This window comes from Bufo bufo, chromosome 5, assembly GCF_905171765.1.
Source record: "Bufo bufo chromosome 5, aBufBuf1.1, whole genome shotgun sequence".
Classification (NCBI taxonomy): Eukaryota; Metazoa; Chordata; class Amphibia; order Anura; family Bufonidae; genus Bufo; species Bufo bufo.
This window is the reverse complement of record NC_053393.1, coordinates 456,969,553-456,990,766: the sequence shown is the minus strand read 5'-3', so window position 1 is coordinate 456,990,766 and position 21,214 is coordinate 456,969,553. Positions and strand designations below refer to the sequence as shown.

At 43.8% G+C, this 21,214-nt stretch overlaps 1 protein-coding gene across 1 annotated transcript; it reads left to right on the top strand.

The window, feature by feature from the left end:
* Positions 1 to 18,639: 18,639 nt before the first annotated feature.
* LOC121002570 (DNA damage-regulated autophagy modulator protein 1-like) lies at positions 18,640 to 20,355 on the top strand. Its single transcript, XM_040434012.1, has 6 exons — positions 18,640 to 18,769; positions 18,963 to 19,105; positions 19,321 to 19,492; positions 19,861 to 19,922; positions 20,080 to 20,166; positions 20,275 to 20,355. Exons 1-6 carry the CDS (start codon positions 18,640 to 18,642, stop codon positions 20,353 to 20,355), a joined length of 675 nt encoding a protein of 224 aa, XP_040289946.1.
* Positions 20,356 to 21,214: the final 859 nt, after the last annotated feature.

The window sequence follows — 21,214 nt, the reverse complement described above, 5'->3', positions numbered from 1 at the left end:
GCTGCAACCTCTCCCTATGCTTGAATCTGCAGAGTGACGTGCAGCGCTACGTGACCCAAGCTTATATAGAGGCTGGGTCACATGCTGCACTGGCCAATCACAGCCATGCCAATAGTAGGCAAGGCTGTGATGGCCTCTTGGGGCAAGTAGTATGACGCTTGTTGATTGGCTGCTTTGCAGCCTTTCAAAAAGCGCCAAGAAAGCACCGAACACCGAACCTGAACCCGGACTTTTACGAAAATGTTCGGGTTCGGGTCCGTGTCACGGACACCCCAAAATTCGGTACGAACCCGAACTATACAGTTCGGGTTCGCTCATCCCTAGATGTAACACTTCTTTTATGAGCTGTTCCGCAAAAATTTCTGGGGTAGACCCTTCTGCTTGCTCCCTTAAGCCCAGGATACGGACGTTGTTACGTCTATTGCGGTTCTCAGCGTCCTCCGCCCTGGCTTGCAGCATCTGTACCTGTTGCAGCAGCTGCCTGGTGTCATTTCCAGCTGCTCTGGACGCATCTTCCACATCACTCACTCTTTGCTCCACTGCAGATGTTCTTTCACGTATTTTGTCAAAATCGTGCCGCAAACAGCTAAGGTCAGACTGTAAATGGTCTATCTTTGATGTAAGAGCAGCTTGACAGGCAGCTATAGCTTTCATAATTTGAGAGGCTTCAGCAGAGGAACCAGGGACAGGAGACCCCTCACTTTCCTGTTCAGTTTGACTCATGGCATCCATGAATCGTTTAACAGATGATGGAGCCACAGAAGAAGTTTTGCGGCCCATAGAAATAGTCCACAGACACTTTAAAGATCTGCTGGGGTTTGTCACTCATGCAGCAAATCAAGATAAGGCTTTATTAAATTCAGCAAGTCCTGCCACACAGCCAAGTAGACTGCCAGATATCTTTACATTCCTCAGGGGGAGGGGGATAAGTACACCAGCACCACCATTAAACTTTCATAGAAACTGCGGTGAACTCTGCAGCATTCATATATAAGGGCTCCTAACAGGATTACCACTGCAGGACTTCAGGATAATAGTGGAAGTAGGGAGATACAGAGCGTTTCGCCGATCCACTCCGTTTGCTGGGGCAGAGAGGAGCGCCGCTGCACATACACTTAATGGCAAGATGGCGCCCACCGCGCGGCTTCTTCCCGCCTCGGTCTTCGGGCTCAAGACTCCAGCAGGTATCGGCAGCAGTCCAAGGTAAGTTGTTAGCAACTTTCAGCAAGCCGTACCTGCGCTGTGTACCTTGCGGCGGATCGTGTCCCGGCCTCACTCCACACTCTCCTCAGTTTGTGTCCCTCCGCTCCTCTCCCTAAATCCGTCGGCATCCACAGCGCCACAGCCAAAACTCAGCAATCCAGCACCGGGAAGAGTGTCCCCAAGTATGAAGGGATCCAACATATAGTGAATGAGCTCAAAAAACCCCGATTATGCCAGGTGTATAAAGGATATTTTACAGGATTTTGTAGGAGCACTGCTATCCTGCTTCCTCACTCCATGCTGGCTCGGCCACGCCCCAGTGGTTGGCACATATATAACAGTGCCATCCACAGATCCCTCCCTGTAACAGTGCCAGCCACAGATCCCCCCCCGTAACAGTGTCCGTCATCCACAGATCCTCCCATAACAGTGTCCGTCGTCCACAGATCCTCCCATAACAGTGTCCGTCATCCACAGATCCTCCCATAACAGTGTCCGTCATCCACAGATCCCCCCATAACAGTGTCCGTCATCCACAGATCCCCTCATAACAGTGTCCGTCATCCACAGATCCTCCCATAACAGTGTCCGTCATCCACAGATCCCCCCATAACAGTGTCCGTCATCCACAGATCCCCCCCATAACAGTGTCCGTCATCCACAGATCCTCCCATAACAGTGTCCGTCATCCACAGATCCTCCCATAACAGTGTCCGTCATCCACAGATCCCCTCATAACAGTGTCCGTCATCCACAGATCCCCCCCATAACAGTGTCCGTCATCCACAGATCCCCCCCATAACAGTGTCCGTCATCCACAGACCACCATTAGTTCCAAACCCACCAAAAGCACACCTTTTGGTTAAAATTTTTTTTTTCTTATTTTCCTCCCCAAAAACCTAGGTGCGTCTTATGGGTCGGTGCGTCTTATAGGGCGAAAAATACGGTAAATTACAACGACTGCTCAGTAAAGAGAGATTATTATATTTAAGTAGGGGAGTAACAGAGGGTGGAGATATAGTAGCAAGTGAAAGACTTTGGCCTATGAAAGGAATAAGAATCCTGTGAACGGTATTGGGTCGATGCCAGTGTCACCCCATCCTTTCCCCTGCCAGGGCGCACTGCTCGTAAACCCAACTGGGTCGTCAGTGAATATGCATGTCACTAATTGCACTGCCTCCTATCAGGGCCCTGAATTAAGCTGCTGGCTCTTCCTCTTGCGAGATTTGCCAGTTAATTAGTTCTATATCTGGAGAACTTCCTATATATAAAGCCAGATTACTTCTGTGCACTGATCTCCATAAGGAAAGAGCTGTTTGGCGCGTATATACAGGGGGTTGCGACTCCAGGAGGCCCGGCCCAGTGCTCCTGTTTTCCGCGCGGCCCACCCCTTACCCTCCCCGCACGGCGCTTCACTGTCCTGAGCACATACAGCATCAGGACGTAGTGCGCGCACTATGACCTGACGCTGCACGCTGTCAGGTGACAGTGCAGCGCCAGCCGGGAAGACAGAAGAGCGAGCTCGACTTCTGCTGGAGAGGAAGAGTAGCCGCGGCACGCGGCGCAGAGCAGGTAAGTATGTTGGGGCCGATGATCAGGGGAACTGCTGCGGGAAACCATACTGATCCCCAAACTGACTGCAGTGGAGGGCAGGGGGGTGTTTGGTCAGATTGCCCCTGGTCTAATGATTTGGTTTTGGCTAAGTCCCAAATTTGTGGCAATGATCATGGAGTTACTTGTAAAGCGTGACCCTGGTGGGGGCCAAAGAACAAAGGAGAAGAGGCAGCACCAAATGCGCCCCTCTGCGGTGGGGAAAACAGAGCACGGGATGAAGGCTGAGCACCAGGGAAAACCGAACGCTCCGCCCACTGACATCATTAACCTGGCCACGGATGAGGTATCACCTCTTTATCTGGACGCAGTGGGCACTATGTAGCAGTATTTATCTGGGCGCAGTTTGACCCTATCAGTGGGCACTATATAGCAGTATTTATCTGGGTGCAGTATGACCCTGTCAGTGGGCACTATATAGCAGTAGTTATCTAGGCGCAGTATGACCCCGCCAGTGTTCACTATATAGCAGAAGTTATCTGGGCTCAGTATGACCCTGTCAGTGGGCACTATATACAGTCCTGATGAAAAGTTTAACCCCTTAAGGACCGGGCTCATTTTCACCTTAAGGACCAGGCCATTTTTTGCAAATCTGACCAGTGTCACTTTAAGTGCTCATAACTTTAAAACTCTTTGACTTATCCAGGCCATTCTGAGATTGTTTTTTCGTCACATATTTTACTTCATGACACTGGTAAAATGAAGTCAAAAAAATACCTAATTTACCAAAAATTTGAAAAAAATTAGCAAATTTCAAAGTTTCAGTTTCTCTACTTCTGTAATACATAGTAATACCCCCAAAAATTGTGATGACTTTACATTCCCCATATGTCTACTTCATGTTTGAATTGTTTTGGGAATGATATTTTATTTTTTGGGGATGTTATAAGGCTTAGAAGTTTAGAAGCAAAACTCAATTTTTAGGGACCAGTTCAGGTCTGAAGTCACTTTGCGAGGCTTACATAATAGAAACCACCCAAAAATGACCCCATCTAAGAAACTACACCCCTCAAGGTATTCAAAACTGATTTTGCATACATTGTTAACCCTTTAGGTGTTGCACAAGAGTTATTGGCAAATGGGGAGGAAATTTGATAATTTCATATTTTTGTCAAATTTTTCATTTTAACCCATTTTTTCCACTAACAAAGCAAGGGTTAACAGCTAAACAAGATTGTATCTCTATTGCCCTGACTCTGCCGTTTACAGAAACACCCAATATGTGGCCGTAAATTACTGTACAGCCACACAGCGGGGCGTAGAGTGAAAGGTGCGCCGTTTGGTTTTTGGAAGGCTGATTTTTATGGACTGGTTTTTTGACACCATGTCCCATTTGAAGCCCCCCTGATGCACCCCTAGAGGAGAAACTCCCTAAAAGTGACCCCATCTAAGAAACTACACCCCTCAAGGTATTCAAAACTGATTTTACATACGTCGTTAACCCTTTAGGTGTTGCACAAGAGTTATTGGCAAATGGGGATGAAATTTGAGAATTTCATTTTTTTGCCTAATTTTCAATTTTAATCCATTTTTTCCACTAACAAAGCAAGGGTTAACAGCCAAACAAGATTGTATCTTTATTGCCCTGACTCTGCCGTTTACAGAAACACCCCATATGTGGCCGTAAACTACTGTACGGGCAAACAGTAGGGCGTAGAGTGAAAGGTGCGCGGTTTGGTTTTTGGAAGGCAGGTTTTGCTGGACTGGTTTTTTGACACCATGTCCCATTTGAAGCCCCCCTGATGCACCCCTAGATTAGAAATTCCATAAAAGTGACCCCATCTAAGAAACTACACCCCTCAAGCTATTCAAAACTGATTTTACAAACTTTGTTAACCCTTTAGGTGTTGCACAAGATTTAATGGAAAATAGAGACACAATTTCAAAATTTCACATTTTTGGCAGATTTTCCATTTTAATATTTTTTTTCCAGTTACAAAGCAAGGGTTAACAGCCAAACAAAACTTAATATTTATGGCCCTTATTCTGTAGTTTACAGAAACACCCCATATGTGGTCGTAAACCGCTGTACGGGCACACGGCAGAGCGCAGAAGGAAAGGAATGCCATACGGTTTTTGGAAGGCAGATTTTGCTGGACTGTTTTTTTTTACACCATGTCCCATTAGAAGCCCCCCTGATGCACCCCTAGAGTAGAAACTCCAAAAAAGTGACTCCATTTTAGAAACTACGGGATAGGGTGGCAGTTTTGTTGGTACTAGTTTAGGGTACATATGATTTTTGGTTGCTCTATATTACACTTTTTGTGCAGCAAGGTAACAAGAAATAGCTTTTTTGGCACTTTTTTTTTTTTGTTATTTACAACATTCATCTGACAGGTTTTTTCATGTGGTAATTTTATAGAGCAGGTTGTCACGGACGCGGCGATACCTAATATGTATACAATAACTTCATTTTTAAAACCAAAAAAATGTTTTAGTGTCTCCATAGTCTAAGAGCCATAGTTTTTTCAGTTTTTTGGCGATTATCTTGAGTAGGGTCTCATTTTTTGCGGGAGGAGATGACGGTTTGATTGGCACTATTTTGGGGTGCATATGACTTTTTGATCGCTCGCTATTACACTTTTTGTGACGTAAGATGGCAAAAAATGGCTTTTTTTACACCGTTTTTGTTTTTATTTTTTTACGGTGGTCACCTGAGGGGTTAGGTCATGTGATATTTTTATAGAGCCGGTCGATACGGACGCGGCGATACCTAATATGTCTACTTTTTATTTTATTTATGTAAGTTTTACACAATGATTTCATTTTTGAAACAAACAAAATCATGTTTTAGTGTTTCCATAGTCTAAGAGCCATAGTTTTTTCACTTTTTGGGCGATTATCTTGAGTAGGGTATGATTTTTTGCGGTATGAGATGACTGTTTGATTGGTACTATTTTGGCGTACATGCAACTTTTTTGATCACTTTTATTACCTTTTTTGGGAAGTAAGGTGGGCAAAATTTCAATTTTCTCATAGTTTTTATTTTTTTATTTTTATGGCGTTCACCGTGCGGGGAAAGTAACATGACCGTTTTATAGATCAGGTCGTTACGGACGCGGCGATACCTAATATGTGTAGTGTATTTTATTTTTTTTATTTTTATTCAGTGATAAATGTTTTGTTTTTTTTATCTTAACTTTTTTCACTTTTTTTTACATTTTTGTGACCCAGACCCACTTGGTTCTTGAAGATCCAGTGGGTCTGATGTCTGTATAATACAGTACAGTACAATATATATTGTTCTGTACTGTATTTTACTTACACTGAACAGATCTGTGCTTTTAGCACAGATCTGTTCAGCACCATGGACAGCAGGACGTCCTGTTGCCATGGGAACCTTCCCCGTCTGCCACAACTTCGCAGACGGGGAAGGATAAGCACAGGGCTGAGGGGGGCTCTCTGGGGGCTCTCTCCCTCTCCATCGGGGGGCTGCAAAGGCACAGCAGCCCCCCGATGGAGAGGGAGGGAGCTCCCTGACCGATGACAGTTAACTTTTTCCATACAGCGGTCCGTACGGACCGCGGTATGGAAAGGGTTAAACGGCTGACATCTTCACAGATGTCAGCCGTTTATACCAGGGTGCCAGCAATGTGCTGGCACCCTGGTATACCCACTAGAAGCCAACGATCGTTCATGGGGAGGCGGGCGGGGGATCGCGATCCCGCCTGCCGCACCGCCCGCCTCCCGCAACGCCCCCACTGCATGCGACACCCCCCCCCGCACCACCCTCCGGCATAAAATCGTGCAGGGGTGCAGGGGGGGGTGAAAAATATTGATTTTAGCCACTCTAAAGTTTCTGATCCCCGCGGTCAGGGCCCGCGGGGATCAGAAACTGCAAAAAGCGCAGCAAACCGCAGGTCTGAATTGACCTGCGGTTTGCTGCGATCGCCGATACGGGGGGGTCAAATGACCCCCCCCCTGCATTGTTACGGGATGCCGGCTGAAAGCCGAAATCCCGTTCCAATTAACCCCTGGGGCGCCGGAATACAGATTTTAAGTCAGGACGTACCGGTACGTCCTGGGTCCTTAAGGACTCGGGAAATAGGGCGTACCGGTACGTCCTGGGTCCTTAAGGGGTTAAGACCACTTGAAAAATGGCAAAAAATCATATTTAGCATGGCTTGATCTTAACAAGGTTCCAAGTAGAGCTTCAACATGCAACAAGAAGAAATGAGAGTGAGACAATTTTGAGCATCCAATTTAATGAAAACAACAAATAAACTGAAACAGGCTGTTTTTCAGCTGATCAAAGGTTTAGGACCACACCTCCAAAAAAAAACTAAACCCCCCCCCCAAAACAGAAATCCAACTTCCAAACATGAACTCAGTAATGAGTAGCTCCGCCATTTTTGTTTATCACTTCCAAAATTTGTTTCGGCATGCTTGATGCAAGCGTTTCCATGAGGTGAGTGGGAACATTTCTCCAAGTGGTGAAGACGGCCGCATGAAGGCCCTCTACTGTCTGGAACTGTTGTCTATTTTTGTAAACTTCCCTTGCCATCCATCCCCAAAGGTTCTCAATTGGATTTAGATCAGTGGAACATGCAGGATGGGCCAAAAGAGTGATGTTATTCTCCTGGAAGAAGTCCCTTGTCCTGCGGGCATTGTGTAATGTAGCGTTGTCCTGTTGAAAAACCCAGTCGTTACCACACAGACGAGGGCCCTCAGTCATGAGGAATGCTCTCTGCAACATCTGGACATAGCCAGCGGCCGTTTGACGCCCCTGCACTTCCTGAAGCTCCATTGTTCCACTGAAGGAAAAAGCACCCCAGACCATTATGGCTCCCCCTCCACTGTGGCGCGTAGAAAACATCTCAGGTGGGATCTGCTTGTCATGCCAGTAACGTTGGAAACCATCAGGACCATCAAGGTTACATTTTTTCTCATCAGAAAATAAAACTTTCTTCCACCTTTGAATGTCCCATGTTTTGTGCTCTCTTGCAAAGTCCAAACGAGCAGTTCTGTGGCGTTCAAGGAGACGAGGTCTTGAAGAAGAAGTTTTTTGTTTTTGAAGCCCTTCAGTCTCAGATGCCGTCTGATGGTTATGGGGCTGCAGTCAGCACCAGTAAGGGCATTAATTTGGGTCAAGGATAGTCCAGTGTCTTGACGGACAGCCAATTGGATCCTCCGGCTCAGTGCTGATGAAATTTGTTGGGGTCTTCCACTTGACTTTTTTGTTCCTTAACCCTCAGGATCATTTAAGAAATTCCTTACTGCGTCCCACCTCAGCAGCGATGGCGCGCTGTGAGAGACCTTGCTAATGCAGTTCAACAACCCGACCACGTTAAAAAAGGGAGAGTTTTTTTTAGCCTTTGCTATCACAACGTGTGACTACCTGACAGAAAATGACAATGAATCCACATCTTTGCACAGATTTGGCCTTTTAAAGGCATGTGGTCCTAAAATTTGGATCAGCTGAAAAACAGCCTGTTTCAGTTTAATCGTTATTTTCAACTAATTGAATGCTCAAAAAATGTTTTGTCTCACTCTCATTTCTTCTTGTTGCATATTGAAGCTCTACTTGGAACCTTGTTAAGATCCAACAATGTAAAATATGATTTTTTGCCATTTTTCAAGTGGTCTTAAACTTTTGATCAGGACTGTAGCAGTATTTATCTGGGCACAGTATGACCCTATTAGTAGGTACTATATAGCAGTATTTATCTGGGCGCAGTATGACCCTGTCAGTGGGCACTATGTAGCAGTATTTATCTGGGCGCAGTATGACCCTATCAGTAGGTACTATATAGCAGTATTTATCTGGGCGCAGTATGACCCTGTCAGTGGGCACTATGTAGCAGTATTTATCTGGGCACAGTATGACCCTATCAGTGGGCACTATATAGCAGTATTTATCTGGGCGCAGTATGACCCTGTCAGTGGGCACTATGTAGCAGTATTTATCTGGGCGCAGTATAACCCTGTCAGTGGGCTCTATGTAGCAGTATTTATCTGGGTGCAGTATGACCCTGTCAGTGGGCACTATATAGCAGCATTTATCTGGGCGCAGTATGACCCTGTCAGTGAGCACTATAAAGCAGTAGTGGGGAAGGGGTGGAGGCGGCGGCAGGTTGGGATGGACGGGTGGCGATGGGGCCCCATGGATTAGTTTTGCATCGGGGCCCCATGGATTGTGTGTACGCCACTGGGATACTATATACCACCAGACTATTGGTGATGGGGATACTATATACTACCATACTACTGGAGACTCTCTTAACTATCTGCTGTAGGGCATTGTGGGGTTTTGTTTTCTCTTCTTAGGTAAAAAGAAGGCGCCCCACTAAGATGAAGAGGACACCATTGAAAGATTTCTGAGGGTTCAGATTCCGCCACCGCACTTTGGTCTTTTACATTGTGAGAGAGTTGGGCATTGTGATACCCAACCCCTACCAACCCCCTTTCCTGCCTATCCTGATATTCACTTTATACCCGAACATGTTCTTGAGCTAATGACAGCACCCCACAAGAGTTTGGGACATGATCTGGGTATGGAGTCAAAAATTGTTGCATTTAGTTAGAATCCCAGAGTTATATAGTACTCTCACAATACCCCTGAAGTATATGAAGATTTTCAATAAAATTGGTTCAAAATGTAACACATTTCATTTATGTACTGGAAAATGTTATTCTGTACTTTGTGTGCCTCCATTGTTTTTTCAATGCAATGTTTAAAGGGGTTGTCTCACTTCAGTAAGTGGCATTTATCATGTAGAGAAAGTCAATACAAGACACTTACTATTGTATTGTGATTGTCCATATGCATTCCTTTGCTGGCTGGATTCATTTTTCTATCACATTATACACGGCTCGTTTCCATGGTTACAGACCACCCTGCAATCCATCAGTGGTGGTCGTGCTTGCACACTATAGGAAAAAGCACTAGCCTATATGCGCTGCCATGGTCCTGGCCACCATAGAGGCTGATGCTTTTTCCTATAGTGTACAAGCACGACCACCACTGATGGAGTGCAGGGTGGTCTGTAACCATGCAAACGAGCCGTGTAAAATGTGAAAGAAAAATTAATCCAGCCAGAAGAGGAAGCAATATTGATAATAACAATACATTAGTAAGTGTCTTGTATTAACTTTCTCTACATGATAAATGCAACTTTCTGAAGTGAGACAACCCCTTTAATAAAAAGAGACTGAAGTAAGAAAAGAAAAAAAAGAAAGGAAAAGGAAAGGAAAAAAGCAAGAGGAATAATGTAACTCCTGGCTCCAAGGCTCAGTGACAGACTCAGAAGTGACCTCCATGTCACCATCATGAAAGGTGTATCCCCATCTTGGACATTGGGGCATATCTCTAAGATATGCCCCCAATGTCTGATAGGTGCGGGTCCCACCTCTTGAAAATGATGAGCATGGCCAAAGCAGAGAGACATGTTGGCACCCTCAGCTACACTCCTACAAAAATTTTCTATACCATACATTGTTGGCAGAATTATATTAGAGTCTGTCAGGATTTAAGAACAGAGGGGGTCATTTATTAAGACCGGCATTTTGGACTCCTGCGCCGACCTCTCCATAACTTCGCTGATATCCACCGCTGATCTAAATTTATGCCAGATTCCTTGCTGGTGTAGATTTAGAATATTTTCTATGCTTAAAACAGGCATAGAAAATTATAAATGAGACAGTCCTGGCAGCCCATGCCCCCTTTTTTAGATCTGAAAAGGGAAAAGGTTATCTGCACCGCAATCTGCAACAGATATGCGCCAGAAGACTGGTGTATATCGCTTAGTAAATGACCCCCAGAATATACAGTTAATGGGGTTTTCCAGGACATAGTGATTGATTACCTATCCTCAGGATGGCTCATCGAAATCATATCGGTGGAGATCCAGCACACTGCACTCCCATAAATCAACTATTCCCTGCAGCTGCTGGAAGCAGCACTTTGAATGTTGATGACCTATCTGGAGCCCAGAAAATCCCTTTAAGTCCTGACGGAATCCAAAACAATTGTACATGGTTAAGGGTGGCTGTAATGTAAGCAAGGGGATAAGGCACAAAATACAATTTATGAGTAATTGTCCTGCCTAGAATTATTGAAGTTGTGATATAAACAGGATAGCATGTAGTGCAGTAGGCCCATGCCCACTGTATTAAGGGGTTAATGTCTGCAAATGTATATTTTGCACTGTCATGTGTATTTTCCTCTTGAAGACTGTAAATAGAGTTCCCATAGCAAGAGTTGCTAAATGGGACTGCTCGTTCTTCCCCTCTAAAAGGGGTTGATGCTCAGTTAGTGAGAGTCAGTCTAGAGTTTAGTGAGAGAGAGAAGTGTAGAGTGAGTGAGAGAAGTAAGCCAAGCAGCACTGGGAGTTATTGGGGCAGCCAGCACAATACGGTGCCCAAACCACCTGCCTCTGAGGAAGCAAAGAAAACTCATTCTGGATGGTAGAGCAGCCTTTTACAAGGGAGTTGCCAGATGAAGACTAGTGTTGATCACGAATATTCGAATTTCGAATTTTTATCGCGAATATAGGTACTTCGATAATTCGCGAATATTTCGAATATAGTGATATATATTCGTAATTTCGAATATTCGATTTTTTTTTTAATCAGTACACATGATCCCTCCCTGCTTCTAGCTTGTGGGCCAATGAGAAGGCTGCAGTATATTTGACTTTAGGAGTAGTGTTGTTTGCAAATTTTCTAATTTTTATTGCGATTTTTTTCAACTTACAACTATTAGACAAAGAAGATGATAGCACTATATTAGCTAAATTGCTCTATATTCGGGTTTTTTCCGAATATTTGCTATATTGGTATAACTTCATTTTTTAAAATATTCGTAATATTCTAAAACAAGAATATATAGCAATATAGTGAATATTCGAAAAAAAAACAAATTTAGAGCAATTTAGCTAATATAGTGCTATCATCTTCTTTGTCTAATAGTTGTAATTTTTTTCTCATCTGAAGTTCAGATTGGAAAAAAATTACAACTATAAAAAAAAGATTAGAGCACTATATTAGCTAAATTGCTCTAAATTAGTTATTTTTTTCGAATATTCACTATATTGCTATATATTCTTGCTTTAGAATATTACGAATATTCGAAAAAACAAAGTTATAGCAATATAGCAAATATTCGAAAAAAAACAAAACAAATATAGAGCAATTTAGCTAATATAGTGCTAGAATCTTCTTTGTCTAACAGTTGTAAGTTGAAAAAAATCGCAATAAAAATTCGAAAATTACTAAAATTGGCATGATGAAAATTCGCATATTACACGATCATTACCTTGCCGATTTTTCGAGTAAAAAAAATCTTAGAATATAATGAATATTCAAATTTGCGAATATTCAACGAATATTCTAAAAAACATTCGCGAATTCGAATATGACCCCTGCCGCTCATCACTAGTAATGTGAGGAGAGGCTGAAGATGTCTCCTTTTCTGGAGTGTGAACCAGGATAGGTCAGGAAACAATTGAACTGGAGTGCCATCAAAGTCAAAGTTGCGTAGGGATCTCGCCTTAGCCATGATGGATTCTTTAAGGGCAAAATCGTGGACACAACAAATTACGTCCCTAGGACGTGTAGCAGATCCCTTAGGCTTGAGTGCTCTATTAGCCCCGTCCAATTTGATCTTGTGCGAGGATGGTTGCCCCAGGATCATGTTAAAAATGGCTTCCAGCGTAGCAAAGAGATCTTCGTCACCGGTAGCCTACGGAAGACCCCGTACTTGGATGTTATTCCAGCGCCCTCGATTATCCAAGTCCTCTAAATGCCATCCCATGCCCCTGAGTACCGCCGTTTGGGCAGAAATGGATTCATGAAGAGTGGAAATATATTGCCTGGTATCGTCATGGGCATTTTCCAGGGAGTCAACCCGGTCCACCACATGTTTAATGTCAGTGCGAACTGCCGCAATTTCAGCTCTGCAGGCTTCCGTAACTTCAGAAATAAGAACCCGAAAGTCCTCTTTTGTAGGAAAACGGTTAAAATAGCTCGCCCATGGCTGTGGAGGTTCAGGCAGGGATGGTGGATCCATAAGGGCAAGTGTTGGAGGGCTTGGGGATCTGGCCCAGATGTCAGAAGGTAGAGGAGAGCTGCTGTCCCCCTGGTCCAGCAATGGTGGGGCTGGGAGCTGCTTATTTTGCAAGGGCTCAAGCAGGGGGGTCCCAGGAAGGCTAGATGCAGCGTCCCCTGGGTTAATATCCCATCCCCTAGTAGCCACAGTACCTTTACTTGCAGTCGCCCCCTGAGAAGTGGGTCCAGGAGACATCATGGCGGGATCCCTCCTTCCAGCAGCAGCAGGCTGAAAGTCCGGGGCGGCCGGTGAGAGCCCCAGGTCAGAGGATCCGCGTGTGGACACTGCAGATGGCGATCCGGTTCCCTGAAGAGATCCTGCAGGGGTATGTAGCACTGTGTCCTTCTCCCTGGGCAGGGCGCGGGAATCCGGCGGGGGGAGGGAGGAATGGCGGGAGGCCCTCTGTGCCTTGGTGCTGCGCGGTGGAAGAGCCGGACCCGGAGTGCAATCCCAGCACTGTTCAAGGGTTCTAGTAGGTGAGGGGGATCGGGGAGGGATAGGGGTCTTTTTTTCAGCTACTTTCTTTCCCATATGATCCAGGAGCAGCTCCTTCAGGCAGCCATCACCGTCAGCGTCCGGACACGCCCCCGCAACCTGCACATTTAGATGTGCTGACTAACCCCCATTTTTTTTCTTGACAGGCATTTCCCTTCCTGCTGCCCACTGATTGGCTGATCCAGGCTGTCTGCAAGCCTGTAAGCCAATCAGGACAAGCCCTCCACCCAACTTCCTCCCAGGAATATGCAGTAAAATAGCTCACTGTGTCAAATTTCCAGGGTGATGGACCTGGATCCACTCCCCTGATTAGTCCAAGTCTACTTTTGGTTGAGGAACAGTAAAACCTACACGTGCAAGCTACTCAGAGCTAGGCCCAAGTTCAGAGAATCTCTGTTTCAGAGAACCAAGGAAGCAACTTAGCTACCAGAATTTTCCAGTGAGAAGGAGATTAGAAGGTCTGAAACCCACAAGGCTGTGCATTGAACTGGAATTTAAGTTCTAGCTCCTTCCTCAGTGGCCATAATTAAGTTCTGGATTTCCTCCTTTGTAACATTTCAAAACTCGTTAAAACAATATAAGATACACTGCTATAACCCTTAAATCCCACAAGGTGTATTATACTAATGGAACATCTATATTGGGACTATATCTAATACCTTTTTTGACAGCACTTTATATCTAATATCTATCATCAAGGCAAGAGATTGATACATTGTCCTACAATTAATAGGGGGATAACAATAAGTACATAATTTTTTTTATGTTTTTCATTTCTTTATATTATTTTTTATTGTCTTTTACTTATTCAGAAAGGGCCCTTCTGGTACCATTTGTAATTGTTATATTGTATAATAAAATATTTTAACTATATAATTGGTTGATACTAATAGTCCAGGTGGAGGTGTGTCTATTAATCAATTTATAATTTCTATTGTACACTAGTTGGCAGTGGGCAGGCTATTTGGTAGAGAACCTTCAATTTATCCATAGTGTAGGAAGGGTGAGCCTCTGAATTATTTTACAAGTATTCAGGAAAATGTCAGTGTCCTCAAAAAATATATATTACAATTGTGTATATTACAATAGATTCACATGCACATCTAATATAACAGGTACGCTTTAGACATATTGGCCTATTATACTGTTGATATGAAAAGTCTATGATGAAACATAAAATTAGTATAAGACTATGGGACCATCTTCAGTAGATTCAGATGGGGGAGACCCGGGGTTGCACTTGTCCATCTGTAATGTTTGTAACAATTCATTTTCATCTGTGTCCTCCAGCAATCTGTATCTGTATGTGTATAGAGCTAGGCTATGGCTGGACCCCCTGTATGGAGATGAGCCCCAAGGAGGTCTTCATTGTTTTGCACAACAATCCACGGTTCTCCAATTTGTCCTCAATTCCCTTTGTAATCAATCAAAAAAAGGAAAATTTCATATTTGCCATTTCATTTCCAATTTAAAGAGACAGGGGGCACACCAAATACTTCAAGGAGTGCAAAGGGTGGTGTAACTGCATATGACAAATGACCTGACCCAAGAATGAGTCAAAAAGAACCACCCCATAAATGCACATCCGACCATAAAGAAATGTAAAAATATATATAAAGTTTATTGGACACAACAACAACACATACGCATTAAAAAATTGTATACAATATAGAACAAAGTGCGGTATGCAATAAAATGTATGAAACCGACACACACAGGTCCACTGAGTTACCACATATGTGTGTATGCGTTATTAACCAGCATGTAAAGCAATACAATAAATCCCATAGAGCAAATGAAAGGTAAGGTAAGGCCACTAGAAATGAGGATAAAGACAGACCGACATGAGGTCAAATATCAAGAGCCAAACCTACATAGCCAGCTGGTGCAGTGGACCTGGAAACATGACAAGCGCCCAACGCGTATCGCCGGAGCAATCCGGCTTCCTCAGGGGTGAAGAGCTGTATGTTGAAATGTCATCTAATATAGGGTGTTGAGTAAGGTGTAATCACAATCACCTGTGTAGCAGAAAAGGCTGTAATCCGTGTGTGTGCATATCCAATTCCAGTCAAACCGGAAACGTGGAAGTCACATGATCGGCTGGTGGAACGCATATGCGTTCCACCAGCCAAAGTACAACCATATAGCAAAAAAGGAAGAGGGGGCATTGATATGTTGAATATACGTTACATAATGCAGCACTTTGGGGTCACAGAGGCAATATCAAACTGGCTAGTGGGCAGTGGAGGCGATACTCCCGAACCGGAAGTAGGTGATCACGTGACCGGAAGTGAGGTGCCGCTGTGGAACGCATGGTGGAACGCATAGCGCGCCCCACTATGAATAGTGGAGCGCACGATGCGTCCAGCATACGCACAGAGGCATCAAAGTCACAGCAGCATACTAGAGGGAACAGAGAGAGCAGACCCAGAGGGATAGTAATACTGTACTATAATGATACTTAATGGGACACAGATCAGTCATGTAGCTGTCTCTACATGCACCTGGGGCAGATAACATTAGGCACACTCAGGTAAAAATATAGTGTGCCCCAATAATATGATGAGTGGGTGCATCGACAGACATTAATATATACATACAAAATAATACAGCAAATGCATCACAATAAGTGCATAGATGGGCAAGCAAACATATATACATATATGCAAAAAATGTATATATATCAATTCATGCATGTAATGCATGGAAAAAGACCTAGAGATATATTATGTATGATATTGGCACATATAAAACCATATATACACACATATAGAGCATATGCATCAAAACACCTAAATTAATGACGTTGCCAGTGATGACAATATATAACTCTACAAAGACGTAAACGTTGATGAAAGTGAACTAAAATACACATAATCATTATACAATATACGTGCATGATAATGGATGACCCTAATATGAGATCCAACACTTATGGAGGACCTGCAGGGAAGGGAGAAAAAAGAGAGTGATTAAGTGAACACAAATTAAAAAGACCAATGATGTGGAAGTGAAAAGAATGGTGGATACAGAAGTGCCCGAACCGTGCGTATAAGACGGTGAGTGAGAATAAAGAAGTGAAAAAGACCTGTAAAGAAATAACATTATAAAGTTAATAAAAATACAGAATTTAATTATGATGAAATACCAATTATGGTGATAGACGCAAGCCCCATATGATCCTTATACTGGCTGCCGTCCCCACCTTAAGCCCCCATGAAATAATGGTTGCCCAGTGTCCAGTATGTGCCACAATGTATGGCAGATGCCCGCCTCAATGCAATACCTGGACAGCACGCTATGGGAGTGGATGCATCCACACAAAGCAGAGACCCCCTAATTTACCCCCACTGTTGGTGCTCTAATGGCACACAGCAAGGTTGACCGATATGGTATAGATTCTTGCTGTACCTGTGTTCCCAGCATACTGTATTTGATACACCCCAATATCAGGATGAAAGAATGGTTGATGGCCCCACCGTGAGGGATAAGCCCCATATCAGGTATAATGAAAGCCAGTGAACGTGAGTTCCTCGTTTAATCCATGTGGGGCAACTGTATCCAGGTGTATCCATTTCATTACCAAATAACGTCAAAATCATTCTGTAGCAAAGACGAGACAGGAGCCGAAGATCATGGGTGTATCTCCAGTGTGGGCTCATTGGGACAGCACTACCCATATGCCATATCTGAACATCATAGATGGGGACTTCTGCTCCAGACCCCTTCTACTAGACAAATCAGAGCGTCCCTGTAACTCTGACTCGGACTGACCTGTCTTGTCAATGGATTACATTAACATTACTGCAAAGTATATGACTATGAAACCATATACTCTGCTGCGTCCACTGCTGCAAAAGTATTACAGGGCAACTAGTGTGAGACAACTACCTTAAATGGATACTCCATATAATTTTGGAATTGCATTATCAATAATTGACCAAAAAGGTCTATAAAACTCAATATTCAAGTTTACAAGCAGGAATAATTTGGATAGGAGCGCAGAGCAGTGAGAGGTGATATCTTCCCTCCTGAAACGGTCAGCAGAAGAGACACCTTTCATGGCCCCTTCATTCCCTACACATTGTAGGCAGAGGGTCTCACATGGGTGCAGGGTCCGTAACCCAGTTTTACTCATTCTGTTGTGATATGGTACACATGTATAAAAGTAGAATTTCTTCTCTATTCAGTAGACTTGAAAAGCCAGTAACATCTCAGCAACATATGCATAAATTTCAAAAATACGGAGGACCAATCAGATCCAGGCATGTATGGAGGTTGAAGCACCAATCACATCGCAGAAGCTACTGAGGACCAATCAGATTCAAGTATATAAGATAATGTCACAATGAAGGGAGAACCAATGAAATGAAATAAACTAGCGAGGACCAATAAGATTGCAGAATGTGTGATGATGTCACAGAAGCTAGTGACATCACCGAGTTCTGAGCCTTAGAAAACCACTGCCTGACATTATCTCAGCCAGATTTTCTCTGGATATAGAGAGAGACAGATCGGCTTGTGCTTTGCTTAGCAAATCCTTGCTTTCGCTTAGCGAATAATTGACTTTGCGCCATGGAGATCCGGGGTTTGGCATTCTTGCTTTTCCTCTGGGTCATATGGACGCTATTGGGCATCTGTGCCCTGATTGCCTTGACTGTCATCCCAGGCCATGTAAAATATCCTTACATCAGGTAAGAGGGGACGGGGCGGGATTCCTCTGTAGTATTATTACTGTTATTACCGTATTATCAGTTTATTCCTGGAAAGTTATTACATTATTATTAGTGGATTATTAATAAGCTCCATCTAATAATTGTTAGTATAGAAAACATCACATTTGGGGGTGGGGGAATCTATGAAGACTGAGGTTTCATGCCCCGGCCCTCATCTAATCTGCACTGGAGTGAGATGCACAAGCCTCATAATAAATTAGGAGCATCTCTGACCCCCATGCACAAAAAAAAATAAAAATTAAAATTGCACCAACTATTTCAGGTGGAAATTTGCCAGTTTGCAGAGGCCCGCCCCCTCCTGCTAAACCCACCTAAACCACACCCACTTTTTGGAAATGGCTTAAGAGTGCAAAAAGCAACTTTTTGTAGAAAATATCTCTTTCTTAATATTTTTTTAGAGTTGCAATCTCACTGGTTGCTATGAGCAACGGCTCCATAATATCTTCCCCATTGTTGTTTGTCTTCTATTTGTGTCTGGACATTAGATCATATTATGGAGGATGATTACAATGGAAGGAAATAAAGTCTCCTCTGCTATTAGAAGACATGACGCAATCCTGCTGCCGTTTGTGTCCTAATAACACCCAATATTTTGCTTTCTTTCTCAGTGACACGGGACGAATATTCCCCGAATCGGTGGTCTTTACAGTGGTCTTCTTAATATCTGCCCTTTTTGGTAAGTGGATTTAGAGAGACAACATCATAAGGAGATCAGCGGCTCCAGTGCTCAGTGATGACGTTATCTCCCTAATCACTATTCACTGCTGAGCGGCGGCCATCACTGGAGATTATAATCATCACTGAGTCCTGGAGGTTATCACAAGTGTCTATGGACGTTCCCGGCTGATCCCATGTATTGTCTATTTCAGGAGCTGGCAACGCTTCCATCATGTACCGGTTCATGATCATCCGGTCTGAACAATCAGAGAGGCGACATATCATCTGCCAGAGAATCCTCTATGTCGTTGCATGGATGGGCTGCATTGGGACCATTGTGACCGCCATAGTTTCGGTAGGTTTATATACAGAGGTCTCAGGACTAGTAATACAGAGGGGACATCGCTTGAAGTCAAGAGATGTGTATAAATACAATGACGCGCCCTGGTGACTATTCTTATGTATTACTGCCCCTGTATAATTACACCACCTGCGGCCTCTGCTGTTCTGTATTCTCAGATCTTCATGACGTCCATATTGATGACATTTATTCCTCTGCTTTTGTTCTAGATGAGGATCAGTCCTACAGTCCACAGGATCGGCGCAGGACCGGCATTTTTCTTTTGTGCCGTTTACAACCTAGGTCAAGCTGTATGCCTGTACAAGAAATCCTTCAGCAGTCGCCGCCTATGCCACATTAGATTGGCATCAACCTTGGTGCCCATTGTGGGCCTGCTGACCTGTATCCTCTTATAGCTGACTGGTACAGTGCCATGTTGTGTGCTGGATACACTTACACATACGAACTTACCATCATTACTGCCGTTAGTAAATTTGGGTCAAGCTACCCACCCCCTTAAATTGTCAGGTCACGCTCACTCATTGGTGGAGTTAAACTAAGCCCCACCCATTTTTCGGCCCAGGACAACCCAAATTTACAGAGAGATTGTCTCTGAAAATTTGGAAACATTTTGGCAAATTTGGGACTGTTGGCAACTAAGATTATTCGCTTCCTCTGACCCCATTGTAGCACAGATCAGACATCACAGTATAGGAAACACTATAATAATACAATTAATTCTGTTACTTGTCCTTAACACGTCCTTCCAGTTTCTGTGTGTATGACCATCGGCTACTTTCAGCTTCTTCCATGTACTGGCCGATGTGAAGAGGTGAGTTCATGCAACTTTTCACCGTCTTGTATAATCTACATCTTTCCCGTGTAACTAATATAAAAGCTCCTATCTCACCTCCATCTTCCCATCTCACTCCATATAGAGTCCCTGGTGAGTACCGCCAGGCACTAATCCTCTATTCTGTCTTCTGCAGATCTACACCAGGACAGGCATGGTGGCCGAGTGGACTGGATTCCTTGGCCTGATAATACACCAACTAATGAACTATACAGATTTCCAGGTGAGTAGATGCCGTGTCAAGGTCTAATGTGCTCCAGAAACATTTCAGAGAAGTAATATATTATATAGAGCTGTTTTATAATTAATGGTCTTTATTCTTTTTTCTCAGCATTTGTCTTTAACGTTGTCCCGAGAAGGTGTCTCCATTGGCCTGAGAGAAAAGACCCAGGACCCTGAAAACCCCCAATAAGATCCAAGGGGTGGAGCGCCAAGACAACTGAAACCATCATGACATTGCTGGACATGAATCTTCTGGATCAAGAGGCAGATTCCAGGCTTGGTCTCTGTCCTCAATACTGGATGTGACATTTTACCGGACTTTCCTAATACCGGATTTGACATTTACCGGATTTTCTGGATTCAACATCTAGCAGAATTTCCAAATACTGGATGTGACAATTACCCGGACTTTCCATAGCTACCTCATCTCAAATGATGGTTTTTACCCCCTTGCCCAGGGGAAGGGCAGTCCTTCAGCCATGGTTCCCTGGAGGTTTCCTCCACTAGGGGGTTTTTCCTTCCCTGAGTGTTGAAGGATGAGTTGGGGGTTCACCATCATCAGGGCCATTTCAAAACCACTGGCCTGTTAATAAATGAGTCAATACATGAGGTAGCTAACAATGTGTCCGAGCCTCTTTATTGTAGGGAATGTATTGTAACTAATGTTACCCAATAAAGACCGGGGAACTTCATAGGGGTGATCAGTCCAAGCTCTGGAAGGAAAACGATGAAGGTGCTAATGGCAGTGTTAGATTTTTTCAAATTTTATGGGTATAATAAAAGTGATTCATTAAAAGGGCATTCTGCTTGGGATAATTCATCTCTTATCCAGCTATTACTAGGACTTGTGTCCCCTTGTTTGAATGGAGTGTTGGTCGAGCATATGCACTACAACTCCACCCCAAATCTATGTGATTGTTAGAGATAGTGATGTTGTATTCTGCTACAGAATGCACAGAGTGGTGGTGCGCAGACTCAACCAGTGCTCTTTTCAAATTGGGGGCGTGGATCCCTCATCATTGTGACTGGTTGCGGTCATGGGTGTAGGA

Coding starts and splice junctions, on each gene's coding strand:
- LOC121002570 (XM_040434012.1), top strand. CDS start 18,640: ATGACGCAATCCTGCTGCCGTTTGTGTCCTAATAACACCCAATATTTT. Junction 19,106..19,320: donor TTGTGACCGCCATAGTTTCG/GTAGGTTTATAT, acceptor CTTTTGTTCTAG/ATGAGGATCAGTCCTACAGT. Junction 20,167..20,274: donor TGAACTATACAGATTTCCAG/GTGAGTAGATGC, acceptor CTTTTTTCTCAG/CATTTGTCTTTAACGTTGTC.